Consider the following 13,029-nt stretch of genomic DNA (forward strand, 5'->3'; position numbering starts at 1 on the left):
TTGTAGACATTTTGATTTTTTTTTTTTAATTAATTTCTTCTCATCACAACAGCGTCTTTGGTTTTCTAGATACTTTGATGCAGCAGTTACAACAGTAGAGACGGAAATGTTTCGGTTTCCCAGAGTAAGCTACATTTAGCGAATATTCCCACTACGCTCACTGCTAAGTGCATAATTATTTAAAGTCTCGCTTAAGTCCACTTAGGTGCACATGTCAAATTATACAAAGACCTCAGGTTTCTCATATCTTACATCAACAAACAAACAAACAGGGGAGGGGTGGGGGAGCGAAACTGTACAATAAAATAACCAATGCGTGGATTTAAGTGGGAATGTAAATGTGAATACTGTCTCTTGGAGAATTGATCGTGGGTGTACAGATATTGATTCGGTTGGACGGACAGTAGCACTGAAGAGATCTCCGACACACATCCTCGTTTAAACAGGAGGACGGTTGAGATTGGCCATTTGAATTTAGCTTAAAGCAACAGAAGATCCATGAAATGACAAAGATGAACAACATTAAAATTAAACTACAAAAACAGTAAAAAAAAAAACAAAAAACAATAATTACAAAAATGTTTAGCAAATAAACAAACGTGTTTTTAGTCCGTACTGATGACCTTATAAAGTGTGACACGGCGAGTTAAAGAGGAGCTGATGATATGTTTTGTACGTTTCATGCGAGCCTTTGGTAGGACGTGGCTCCCGTTCTGTTTAGTTTTCTTTCTTTCTGGGGTGAACAGCGTACTCACAGTCCCACGTTTGTACGCCGAGAGAGAGAGAGACGTGCACGTGTTTTGAGCGTGCCGCGCCGGCGCCCCGAGGCTACCGCGTTCTGCGGCGGGCGCACACGTTGGGCCTGCGTGTGGCCACAAAGCCGTGTTTGCAGAAGCACTTGTAGGAGCCGGCGGTGTTCACGCAGCGGGCGTTCTTGCAGGGACTGACGCGGACGCCGGGTTCCCCGCACTCGTCGATGTCTGGGACAAACAAACACAAAGCGGTTGTCAGAGACTGTGGTGCAAAGCAAAACATCACAAAGTAAGAAGTGCTCACCTATGCAGCGGGTGCGGGAGTGGTCTAGCCTGAAGCCTGCGTTGCATTCGCACATAATTCCCAAGTAGGAGCGAACGCAGCGGCCGTTTGCACAGCTGCATTCATCCGAGTCCTCCTCCGAGCTGTCGCCTTTTCATGCACAGTCAGGAAAAAAAGAGGAAACGTGAGATAGCGAATAGATGAGGTGGATATGATTTCAGATGGTTTGTGATTTTACCGGGGTTGTAGTTGGCGAAAGCTGCCAGAAAGTCCTGCTCCCCATCAGACTCAGTCTCGAGATGCATCTCACACAGGCGGCTGAACATCTCTGAATTCCAAAGAGCAAAACAGCAATTCAGTTAAAAAAAAAAGAGAGAAAAAAGAGGGAGCGTAAATGGAGATTCTGTTCAGATGCAGCTCACCGGAGTTGCGGGGCGGACAGGTGTTGCACTCGGGCCCCCAGCCGCGGCCGTAGTGACAGCAGCACTCTGAGTAGGTCACCACGATGCCGTTTCGGGGCTCGCTGCAAATCAGACCCTCGTCAACCTGCAGGAAGCACACGTCCTTGTGGGCCGCGGTGCGATCTGAGGCAAACGACAAGATCGACAAAAGATAAGAGATTTTAACTTCTTCTCATCCCTGATGTACATAAGTCACTTCTACAAAAACTCAGGTTTGCAGCATTGTCATTTCAGGGTCATAAAGGCTTAAAAATCTAAGATATCATCAGCTGTGACATTCATGATTCAGTCTTTTAAGTTATAATTCAATTCAATGTTTAAGTTACAAAACTCAAAGAGAAATATTTTTTATCCACAAGAGCCAAACAGGCCAAACAGTTTTTGAGTCAGTATCTTTCTATATAATCTGTAGTTGTGCAGCAGTGTTGATTTTCACATTGAATCCAGATGCATTCCTATCATTCATGCATTATATATTGCACAAAAGTGACAATCCAGCTTCTAAAAAACCCTTGAATTACTGTGAATTCGACTCTTTTTTCTCATGAAATCATCAGCAGTGAGTTCAGGGTAATCTCCAGGAAAATAGCAGTTTTTGATTTTGAGTTTTAGTTTTACCACACACAACAAAGACAAGGTACAATCTGATTTTAGGAGAAATCATGGCATGCAGTGGAAATTTCTTGAAGCAATTCCTATTTTTCACTTTAACTGTGTTTGGACATTGATTTGTATTCAAGAATGTTTACATTTACATCTTTTTTGCAACTATACTGCCCAAGAAAGGAAAACTGCCTCTATATAGATGGCAGAAAGAGAGAAGTTGTATCATAAAGCCAGCACAGTGCAGACGGGACACAAACTGGGATAAATAACAGAGAGCAACATGAGTGGCAGATGTTGAGGTAAGCCGAAACTCATATTGAGCAGTCAGACTCGGACGAGCCGATGCTGTTTATTTTTACCCACCGTCATAGACGCACTGTTTGAGCGCCGCACTGAAGGTGAGGGGAGGGTCGCAAAAACAGTGAAAGGAGCCGGGCGTGTTCTCACACCTGCCATTCTTACAGTACGAGGGGTCCTGGCACTCATTCACATCTGCAAAGGGGCACCACAGACACCGGTTACAGTATGAACATCCGCTCGGGCGAAAAGAAATGCTCCGTTTGTGCTGAGACTGTGTGATTCTGCGTTACAGTTGCTGCAGTCTGAGGTTCTGATTTATATACCAGTTGTTGCGTCCACCTCCTGCACGTCCCATTTGCTTTCTGTTTATGATCCTCACATAAAATCGTTGCATGCAAAGTTGTACTAACGACAGAATGAGAATTAGTCATGCACGGTGCTGCAGCTGCTCTCCACACTGAGATATCTGCAAGATTAGAGAAGGAAGATTTGTTCCAACGGCGCTTTAACCTGCCAAGAGGTTCACAGGCATCTCACAAAGAAAATGAATACAGCTAATGAGGCCAGAGTGGGTTGTTATGTGACCGCATCATGTGGTTACACTTCATTACTGTTTTGATTTGTTCTTTTCTCGATGCCTGGTTAAAGCCAAACATGCTGCAAGGAGATTGAAACCTACAAACTGAAGGTCGAGTTTGCTGAGAGCACAGATCCAGCAGGGTTTTTTTTTTCTGTTCAACTGTTGAAATTCACATTCAATAAGTCATATTCAGCCACATTTACTGAGCGTTTGAATTCTTATTTTACACTTTTATACAAGAAAACTGAACTTTATAGACAGATAAAACAATAACAAAGCTGAATCTCAATTTTAATTTAAAAAATGTTAACGAACACAGATTTTCAGTTTGTTAAAAATTTTGATGCAAATGATTTCTGTTGTCAGTACAGTACAGAGAGGACTTTGTTTTGGGAACACAGCTATGAGCAAAATCATACAGAACTATTCCTGAACAGGTTCAAAATAAAATATGGGTTCATTCACAGGTTCATCCTCAGCTAGGTCCTAATTCAGCTGCTTGTATACCACTGAACAAAACCTAATGACCATCAGTAAATCCACAAATGCAGTTGCTTAAATGCTAAATGATCAGGTCATTTTGTCAAATGAGGAAGGACACAAAACCCGACACTTTTCAGAGCTTCGCCAAAAATGCTCTGCAGTTTAGTCTTCTTCAAACTAAAGGTAACAATTCCTGAGGTGAGGGAATAATTTCCATATCCTGACAACATTGCTTCGTTTCAGCAACCTTGGACGTTTACAACAAACTAAAAACACGAGAACTGGATTGTCTTACAGTCATTAGTCCTCTAGGGGGGGCTAAAGAGCTTCAGGAAGTGAGCAGCTTCAGGTTAAATCTGGGGGTCAGAGGGATGCCTTATGGGAGGTTTTCTTTCAATTTTTCAAAAGAATTAGTGATAGAAAATAACGTCCATAGAGCAAAAGGGCCCCCCCCCCCCCTTTTTTTAATGCTGTTCAAAGTGATTTTGTTGTATGAATAGTTTAGGTGAAGTCAAATGAAATACGTTTTAGCATAAAACCATGAGTTTAACAGTTATGACTACGAATAAAAACCACATATTTTACATAAAAAGTATCTAGTACAAAAAGAGCTATGCTTGTGCTGCGTACGGATTCCAACAGCTGTTACCAATAATATTTGTTAACGTGAGAAAAATGTGACAAATTTCACCTTCAATAAAAGTTGATAATCAGTGTGACGCAAAGCGTTTTCAGTAGGGAAGTTGGGGAAAAAACACAATCTGGATTACTCCGCTGGAAAAATCTCTGCATTACAGCCTCTACAAACATCTTCATATTTTCCATCACAGCGGCCAAAATCTAAATGGACTTCTGCATGAAAATCTTTTGCACTGCACATTTAGTTTTTGTGAGTTAGTAAAAGATGCATTTTCTATAATGACAATGTGATTTATTTTTTTTTTAGTTTTTTCATCTATGTTGCCCATCTCTGAAATAGCACATAAAACTTAATTAAACATAATTATGTGATCATATGGGTGTTTTGGGAGTCTAATGGAAAAATCAGTCTTGCCTCAGATGTGATTACAGGAGCAAAACTCCACATTTTACTGTTTCCAAGGGCTTCTGCAGCCCTAGACCTCCGCACTCACCAGCCTGCTCCTCGGGGGTCACGCAGCTGTTGCGGTCAGTAGCCAGGGTCCAAGGCGGAGAGCAGATGCAGTAGTATGAACCTGGAGTGTCCACACACAGGCCGTTCTTACAGTTCTCAGGGTCCTCGCATTCATTCACATCTACATATGGGGGGAAAGAAAAAAATTATCTCAGGATGATTTCTCCTGAAAAGCATCGTTTGATGAAGGAAAAGATAAGTTTACTCACCTGATATCGTTGCCATCACACACTTCTTCTTATTGGTGTCTGGGGTCCAGGGGCGGTTACAGTTGCAATAGAAGGAGCCCTCGGTGTTGACGCATCTACCGTTAGTGCACAGAGACTCATCGTGGCATTCGTTTACATCTGAGAAGAAAACACAGAAAACAACATTATTTGCTGTTGTTACATTGAAATCTAGAGAAATGCTATATTACATAATATTTTATCCCTTTTCAAAAGAACTTAAGAACATAAAAGAACTTATTTCATTGAGAAAAAAATAAAACTTTCAGATATAAAAGGTAAACACGAATAACTAAATCCAAAGAAATCACTCAATTCCACTTAACTTCAGTTGCATTCCAATGTATCCAAACTACATTAAATTCATTTTGAGTGTTGATGTGCTCAGATATTTACATTTGTATTGTTTTTGTTGCCTGAAATGAACTGTTTTGCTTGTATTTTTTTTCTCTTATATTGTACCTTATGATTGCATGCATGCTTCCCTGTGCAATGCTGCATAATGAAGTGATATGGGTATATGTTGGCTCTGGGAATGTTTGTTATTAGGATCACCTTTTAAAATATGATTATACATACTGTAGTGAGATCATTAAAAAAGATGAAAAAAATACATCATCTTGTATAACAAATCACCCACAAAGCTCATTTGTCTCTTGAGAAAAACCTCAGAGATGTTGCTTTTCCGCAGTGTAAACACTTACCGATGCACTCGAGGAGGTTGCTGTCGTAGTAGAAGCCTTGTTGACAGTAGCACTCGTAGCCTGGAAATGTGTTTTGACAGCGGCCTTTCTTGCAGATTTCATCAGCAAACAAAGAGCACTCGTCAATATCTGCAGACAAGGAAAGCAAGAGTTCAGTCACACCACAGGCCCAACAGCCGATGTGTGGTTTTAGCAGCGTGTGAGCCTGGTGTTAAGTGCGTGAATGTTGGGTGAAAATCTACCCAGATAGGCGGGCAGACTGTACGCGATCCCTTCATCGTAGTAAAGACCTTCTCCGTTTGGACAGAGGAAGTGGAACTCAGCTGAAACGGAAAAGAAAAAAACAAATTTATCAAACAGCACAGTGAGCACACAAACTCACAACTGTCGTCGCCAATGATCCACAAATGCATTTTTTATTAACTTTTATTGATTTCCTGTTTTGTATTTTTGCGTTGCGTCGTCGTTCCCACCTGAGTGGGAGACAGGACAGGGGTAGATCTCGCAGTGGTCTCCCCAGCCGACCCCGATGGAGCAGCAGCACTCCTGCTTGGTGACGTTGGTGGCCAGGACGCTGTCGCAGAACACCGTGTCGTCCAGGTTGAGGTAGCACTCCTTCTTCTCGTCCGTCAGCACTCGGACTGCTGGATGAACAAATAACAGGTGGTGTTAATATGAGCCGGATCGCCTTTAAACGCTGATGGGAAAGTTACGTGTCGTTCCTTTATGTTGCTCTGATTATGAACCGAGAAGTTTTAGTTGACGGGGGATTAAATGTTCAGCATGTGAAAAGCTCCGGGATGAATGAGAATCTACAGTAAAGCAGGAGGAATCAGAGGGAGCTTACCTTCACAGCTGTGTTTGTCCTCGGAGAGGACGTAACCGTGATTGCAGACGCACACATATGAGCCCGCTCTGTTCTCACAAGAGCCGAAGGGCTGGCAGAGACTCCTGTCTGTGGCGCATTCGTCTATGTCTGAAAGGGAAACAGCAGAGCCCGCGCTCATTGTTCATTTCAGTCCAAACACCATCTGAGTTGTGAATAAGAAAACATTTGGTCATTCATGGGCTTGCTCAGATGCTAAACATATCGGCCCTAATCCCTCCGAGATCTGCAATCCTCTCAAACTCAGCCTGGAGCAACAAACACAAGTAAATAACCAGAAAAACAGCAATAGGAGAAAAAAAAGTAACAGCACAACACAACTGTTTATCACAGAAATCTGATACTCTCAGAGGACTGACGTGCAGTCAGAAGTCAAATGTGAAAAATGAGGGTGTCTTTCATTCGTCGTTTTCATCCATTCATCCATCCAGAGACAATCTCATTCACACCTTTGGTAAATTTAGAGAATGAGTGTTAAACATAAGGCCCAAGGGCCCAAACCGACACAGTGACTTCATTTATATATTAATATATCTTTTTGATAAAAGCAACTTCTATGTCTTATATTTTCACTTTGCGTTGTAAAGTATTTGTTGAATTTGAAGACACACTATACACAAATCTAAGAATGAGCAGCAGCTTGCAGCAGGGCGCCAGAGTGAACGCTACCTTAATGCAACTGAAATTAAATTACCATCAAATCTGTACTCTGAGGCTCAGTCGATAAAAACAAAACATTCAAGCTGAATGCTGCAGAAATCTTGTGCTCAGGAAAGCAGCAGGGCTTTTCCAACATGCAGTAACTTTATAAACGCTTTTCATGTTTCCATTTTTGGGACTGTACTTGCATATCTCCTCTCTAAGACAAAGGGCTGGAACATGATCTCTTATAGACAATAGGAGCATCAGAAATATGTTCAATTAAAACAAAACAAAGCAAGGATTCTGTAAATAACTGAATATGAGGGATTTGCGCTGCAAACCAGTCCTGTTCTGTGACAGAGGTGTGATTTGAGGACACTGACCTTGGCATTCCCGGCCTCTGACCAGTGTGAACCCTTTCTGGCACTCGCAGTGGTACGAGCCCATGTTGTTGATACAGCGGCCCTTCACGCAGTTCGACGGTCTTTCACACTCATTGATGTCTAAAAGACAGGAAGGAAAAACAATCAACAACACTGATCTGAAGTCAGATCATCTTACAGTATATATATTTAAGATCCCGCTTCAGCTGCTATATCGTCACGGTTTCATGAAGGCCTCCTACCCTCACAGTGACTGCCCTCCTGCGTGCGCTGGTATCCTGGGTAGCAGTGGCACTTGAAGGAGCCGTCTGTGTTGATGCAGCGGCCGTAGGCACAAAGCCGGACGTCCTCACACTCATCTATGTCTGTGAGAGAGAAGTTTGCATCACATCACTACATGAGAATTCCTCACTACGTCATGTTACTGATATGAAAAGCCTGCGAGAGCATCACTGACCACTGCAGCCTTTACTGTCCGCAGATGGCAGGAAGCCCTCGTTGCACAAGCAGCGGTAAGTACCGGGGAGGTTCTCACAGCGCCCGTTCGGGCAGATGCCAGGCTTCTGACACTCATTAATGTCTGGTGAAACACATGGGACAAAATAAAACAGAGTCTCTTACAGAGATGCTTGGAGTGTGAATCATCACAAGTTATTCACAACGCTGAAAGTTTCATCCATCCATTCACGGTCTAGGCATTTGAGGTTGAATGCCTGTGAGTTCATCTAAACTGCCTGTAAATGTGAGCGTCTGAGCGTCTCTCTGTGTTTGGCTGTAATGGACCGATCCTCCTGTAGGTCAGCTTGGATCAACTGGTGCTTCCCACAACCAGGAGTTAGAAAAGCAGTGAGGAAGATGGAAGGATGGATAAATACATTTTACAGTCATGATCTGCATCATCTAATGTCTCTCTCTCTCATGTATGTTAATGCATTGAAAAAAATGTCAGAAACACCTTTTATTAGTTTCAGTTCGACGTCCCTTCAAACTACAAACTGAAAAATTAAAATAAACCCTCTCAAATCTCAAAAGATCTCAAAAAAAGCAAACAACGAGAGTGTATGACACGAGTACTCTTGTAGTTCTGTTTAGTATGTCTTAAATCTAGCTCAGTTTCTCTTTCCCAAAGGTTCGGCCTGATAATAACAATCCACATCAACAATTAATCACTTGTTATGAAAGAGAGTTAATACTGTTCCTTGCTGCTCGGCAGGATTTTACTCACCGTAGCAGGTGCCAGCTCGGGCCTCATGACCAGGCAGGCAAGGGACACACTCATACGACCCTGGTGTGTTCTCACACTGCTCGTTGGGACAAGTGTTGGGATTCAAACACTCATTTATATCTGGAATAGAAGGGTAGAAAACTGACAGGATTGGTTTACATTCATAAACACACAAAGATTTGCCAGGATGGCAAATACAGACACATAAGTTAAATAAAAAAAAGACTTTCCCCTCACAAAGAACAGGTATCTGAGAGTCCTGAGCAGTAATATGTGTAATAATCAGCGTGTCGGTACCATCACAGGCAGGGTGACGGTGGGACTTGCTCCTGAAGCCGCTGTGACATTCGCATTTATAAGACCCGGGTAAGTTGACACAATGGCCTCCCGCACCGCAGATGTCTTGCTTGGAGCACTCGTTCACGTCTGCGACACGGAAAAATTAGAGTCCGTGCACAAACTGAACAACCGAGCCTTTCGCCTCAGAAGGTGAGCCTTACCGATGCACTTGGACACGCGCCTGCCGAGCTGCACCGTGTCTTTATAGCCGGACCGACACTCGCACTTGTAGCCTCCGTCTGTGTTGACGCACTGCCCTCTGCCGTGGCCGCACGGCTCGGACGCACACTCGTTATCGTCTGGACAGAGAGGAGTCGGACTGAATCAGAGAAGCGAGGACAAGCCGTCCCGATTCCTTTCTATTTGTGAGAAAAGTTGCGCTGCCGCTGTCTCTCACCCTCACAGACGTTCCTCTGCCGGTTGAGATGGTAGCCGGGGTGACAGTGGCAGATGTGGCCGTTCACGCTGTTCTCACACTCGCCGTGGCCACAGATGTTTAGTCTGCATTCGTCTGTGTCTGTTTCAAGGAGGAAACCAAGAGCAGACTGGCATCATGCATACGTATAGAACACATAAATACACAAAAACACCTAACTGACATTTTACCAGCCATATGGGAAGTTCCAAAAAAAAAAACCCAGCATTTTAGACTTAACCATTGGGCATTAGATTGACATGAAGTGTTTGGTAATCATGAAAAAAATACTATGCCATTTACTAGTAGTAATAATGAATAAATAGATTTTGGAACTAGGAATTAAAGATTATTAATTAATTCACAGCATTTAGCCATTTCACTAAGCAAAGGGAGGCTACTAAAGTGTTATTTTATCAAGACAAATATAAAATTAACAAGTTTTTTGAGAGTGAAAAGTAACTTTCAATGTCCTGTGCAGACTTTTATTTAATTTATGTATCTATTTATTAAGTTATTATTGTTATATGTTTGCTTTGTTGGAGTGATTACTCCAATATCTGTAAGTTTTTCGCAACTATCAAAGCCAAATAATGGGTGTCAAAAACTGCCTTTAAACAGAATTTTTTTCAATCTAAACATCCAAACCAGGTCAGAGTCCTGATGAGAAAGCTACAGAAGCACAGACGACTGCAAAAGCTTCCTGAATCCTGAAACACCCGGGGGAATTCAGTGTGTAACACATACCATGCCTTTAAATACCGGCACAAAACACACTTATGACAACATTTCCACTCTCATAAAAGCAGTAAGAGTGTGAACACGGCCGTCAAGCTGGTTCACGGTTGAACGTCCATGAATGGCGCAGAAAGGCGTGACTTGTTCATAAAAAAAAACACACACACACACACACACGAGACAGACTAGATCGAACTTGTGTGGAACTTGCTGGATTGTTTTTGATTTATCTGAGGCACCACTCAGTTTGGGTCGCGTTAAAATAAAACATAAGTACCACGCACGCCATCATAAAGGTTATTTACTGCTGGGGGAAAAGACAACATGTCATCTGTGAGAAATGGATGAAGAAGCCTTCAAACATTACCGTCTCTTACTGGGGAATGTGGGGAAACTGGGTTCTAGTAAAAAGTTTTGTGTGAGACTCACGAATGACTTTGGTTTGCGTTTCTAAGGGGTCGTTGCCTGCCGTCATCCGGATGATTGTAGGAGGGGTGGATTTAATCACTGCGGATTCACCAGAGAAGAAATGAAGTGGTGAGATTTCAGGAGGAACGATGACCGGCTGATCTTCGTCACTTCAAGAGTGCATTTTCCCCACACTGTTGTATTGGTAGTTCATGTAATTAAGCACCTAGAGAAGAAAAGCATCCCTCAAAGAGACACGGCTTGATAAACAAATACTTTTTGGGGATGTTGATTACAGGTGTCACTGAGTAAAGACGCCTTTACCGGGAACACGGGGGCTGTGGGTGCTGGTGGGAGTCTGCTGCACACGTGTCGTCGTCTCTGGAGGCCTCTCCTGATTAAAAAAAAAGACTGTACATAAAGGCCAGACACTTCAAATAAAAAGATTTTATTAATGGACTGAGATAAAATAATGACTTACCACCCGCTCCAGCTCTGAAAATAAAGGACATAACAGAACGTTAAACACACAAATTCACAAAATCGGTAGAAATCTGCAGGAAGAGCATTGAAGCGCTCACCCTCCTTGTCCGGTTTGCTTGGGAAAAATATGGGAGGGAAGGCCACGGTTTCTCTTATGTGTTTGAGGAAGTAGCCTTTCCCAGCTGGACAGATCTGACTGAAAGCCACTGAGCAGCACAGGGAGAGAGAAAGTCACTTTATTCCCATTTTCTCTATACTTGCACAGACGCTCACATCTTGCACATCTTTTTTCACCTCCACCCTTTACAATAGAACAAACTGCAGCCCTTCCCACCACCAAACATGTAATATAGCAAGATCAAAATCCCTTTTCCAACCTAATAATTCAGGGAGAGTTAACATTTAGGGACTGAATTACTAAGATCCTGTGTAAAGTCTACTTAAGGACATGCTCATGCAAATAGAGTCTGGCTCTGAACTTCTGTGCATTTTGCAGGTGATCGCCTAACAATAAACCCATGAAGGACATCATTTCCAAGCAGAACTGTTCAAATTAGGGCTTTGCTTGAATTAGGCTCTGTGCACAAGAGAACAATCAGCTGGAAATGGGATCATTAACATGCTTGATTTGGTTGAGTTTGCCATGAAGTGATCGGATGGAGCACTTAGTCCCCAAAAGCAGAAAATGAAATGTGATATAAAGAAGGTGCTGGTGGACTGAGAGATCAGGTCGCCTATGAAATGAAATACAGGCCCTAGTAGTAGAAGTAGTAGTAGTATATTAATTCTCAGATGAGTATGGATCAGCGAACAGAGAGAATGCTGCTGTAAGCTCGGCGTGTTTTGATATGTTCTACTTGTCCGTCTGTTAAATAAATGTACTGAAGCCTTTCTCGCGTTGCAGCTGTTCTCCCATTGTTAATCTGAAGAGCTCCCCGCCTCGTCCGGTCCCTGACGTCTCTCACCTGTGCCCTCCTGAGGGCAGCTCTCACAGTTGCGGCCCCAGGCGATGCCCACCGTGCAGCAGCACATCTTCTGCGTGAGGTGCGTGGGCAGCGGGTGCTCGCAGCCCCGCGACTCCGAGGCCATCAGGAAGCACTGAGCCAGCTCCGCCGGGGGCTCTGATGGCGGGGACGGCAGGCAGAGCGGTCACGTTGGAGAAAAGAAGCAACGAGGCGGTAAAAAAAAAAAAAAAAAAGAAAAAAACCTACCGAGGTCTCTCACTTACCGACACATCGGTTCCTCTCCAGGACAAAACCGGACTTGCAGGAACATCTGAAACTCCCCAGAGTGTTTAGACAGTCTCCGTTCTGACAGACTCCCTGCAGGGAGCACTCATTGATGTCTTCAAGGGGAGGAGGCGAGGCAGAGAGAAGGAAAAGATGACTTTATTCAAGTGGCATCTTCAATTATTGCCTTATGAGCCTAATCGTGCCAGTATTACCTTGACAGTGGGTGCTGTTGAATCTCTTATAGCCTTGAGGACAGGTGGAGCCGTAATCCTCCACAATGGTCTGTTTGACTGAAGCATCTGAAGGAGGAGACAGGAAAAGTGAGCCGGAGCAGAAGTTTCATTACTTTGACGACTAATAATAACAGAGTAGTGTGTGTCTTCAAGACATCATTTAATTTAAGTCCTTCTGTAAGTACAAATTCTAAAACGGTTTGGTTTATTTAATTATTATTTTTTTTAATCATATTTTACTATCTGTTTTTGATTGTTGCTGGAAGGTTTACCTATTTTAAAGCACGAGCCAACGAAGTCGCAGAGAGTTACAGGACAGAATTAATGACAGGCTCAGGTGTTTTTGCACGAGTTGACGGGGTGAACGGTGACATTAGGACTGTGGAAAACTGCAAGGCTGACAAATCCCAGAGCTCCAAAAAATAAAATACAGCAACACGTCCCAGTACTTATAAAACTGCCTAATTATCACGTCGTTCGTCCCGGGTTCAATCTG

At 43.1% G+C, this 13,029-nt stretch overlaps 1 protein-coding gene across 2 annotated transcripts in view; it reads right to left on the reverse strand.

The window, feature by feature from the left end:
- Window positions 1-13,029, reverse strand: part of ltbp3 (latent transforming growth factor beta binding protein 3) — a 29,062-nt gene continuing 16,033 nt past the window's right edge. Inside the window, exons 5-29 of one of the 2 annotated variants that reach the window (XM_030101225.1) lie at window positions 12,513-12,599; window positions 12,297-12,413; window positions 12,034-12,189; window positions 11,167-11,274; window positions 11,067-11,080; window positions 10,910-10,979; window positions 10,607-10,684; window positions 9,422-9,541; window positions 9,186-9,323; window positions 8,983-9,111; window positions 8,686-8,805; window positions 7,918-8,040; window positions 7,703-7,825; window positions 7,461-7,580; window positions 6,397-6,525; window positions 6,023-6,193; window positions 5,792-5,872; window positions 5,550-5,678; window positions 4,828-4,965; window positions 4,599-4,739; window positions 2,466-2,594; window positions 1,458-1,619; window positions 1,274-1,363; window positions 1,057-1,185; window positions 1-980 (exon numbers count right to left, since the gene is read on the reverse strand). In XM_030101225.1, the coding sequence (XP_029957085.1) occupies window positions 829-980; window positions 1,057-1,185; window positions 1,274-1,363; window positions 1,458-1,619; window positions 2,466-2,594; window positions 4,599-4,739; window positions 4,828-4,965; window positions 5,550-5,678; window positions 5,792-5,872; window positions 6,023-6,193; window positions 6,397-6,525; window positions 7,461-7,580; window positions 7,703-7,825; window positions 7,918-8,040; window positions 8,686-8,805; window positions 8,983-9,111; window positions 9,186-9,323; window positions 9,422-9,541; window positions 10,607-10,684; window positions 10,910-10,979; window positions 11,067-11,080; window positions 11,167-11,274; window positions 12,034-12,189; window positions 12,297-12,413; window positions 12,513-12,599 (2,954 nt within the window). In that variant the 3' untranslated portion in view covers window positions 1-828. The remainder of the gene's footprint in view (window positions 981-1,056; window positions 1,186-1,273; window positions 1,364-1,457; window positions 1,620-2,465; window positions 2,595-4,598; window positions 4,740-4,827; window positions 4,966-5,549; window positions 5,679-5,791; window positions 5,873-6,022; window positions 6,194-6,396; window positions 6,526-7,460; window positions 7,581-7,702; window positions 7,826-7,917; window positions 8,041-8,685; window positions 8,806-8,982; window positions 9,112-9,185; window positions 9,324-9,421; window positions 9,542-10,606; window positions 10,685-10,909; window positions 10,980-11,066; window positions 11,081-11,166; window positions 11,275-12,033; window positions 12,190-12,296; window positions 12,414-12,512; window positions 12,600-13,029) is intronic. The other variant, XM_030101226.1, reaches the window with a different exon arrangement.

The sequence above is a fragment of the Salarias fasciatus genome, chromosome 10 (genome assembly GCF_902148845.1).
Source record: "Salarias fasciatus chromosome 10, fSalaFa1.1, whole genome shotgun sequence".
Taxonomy (NCBI): Eukaryota; Metazoa; Chordata; class Actinopteri; order Blenniiformes; family Blenniidae; genus Salarias; species Salarias fasciatus.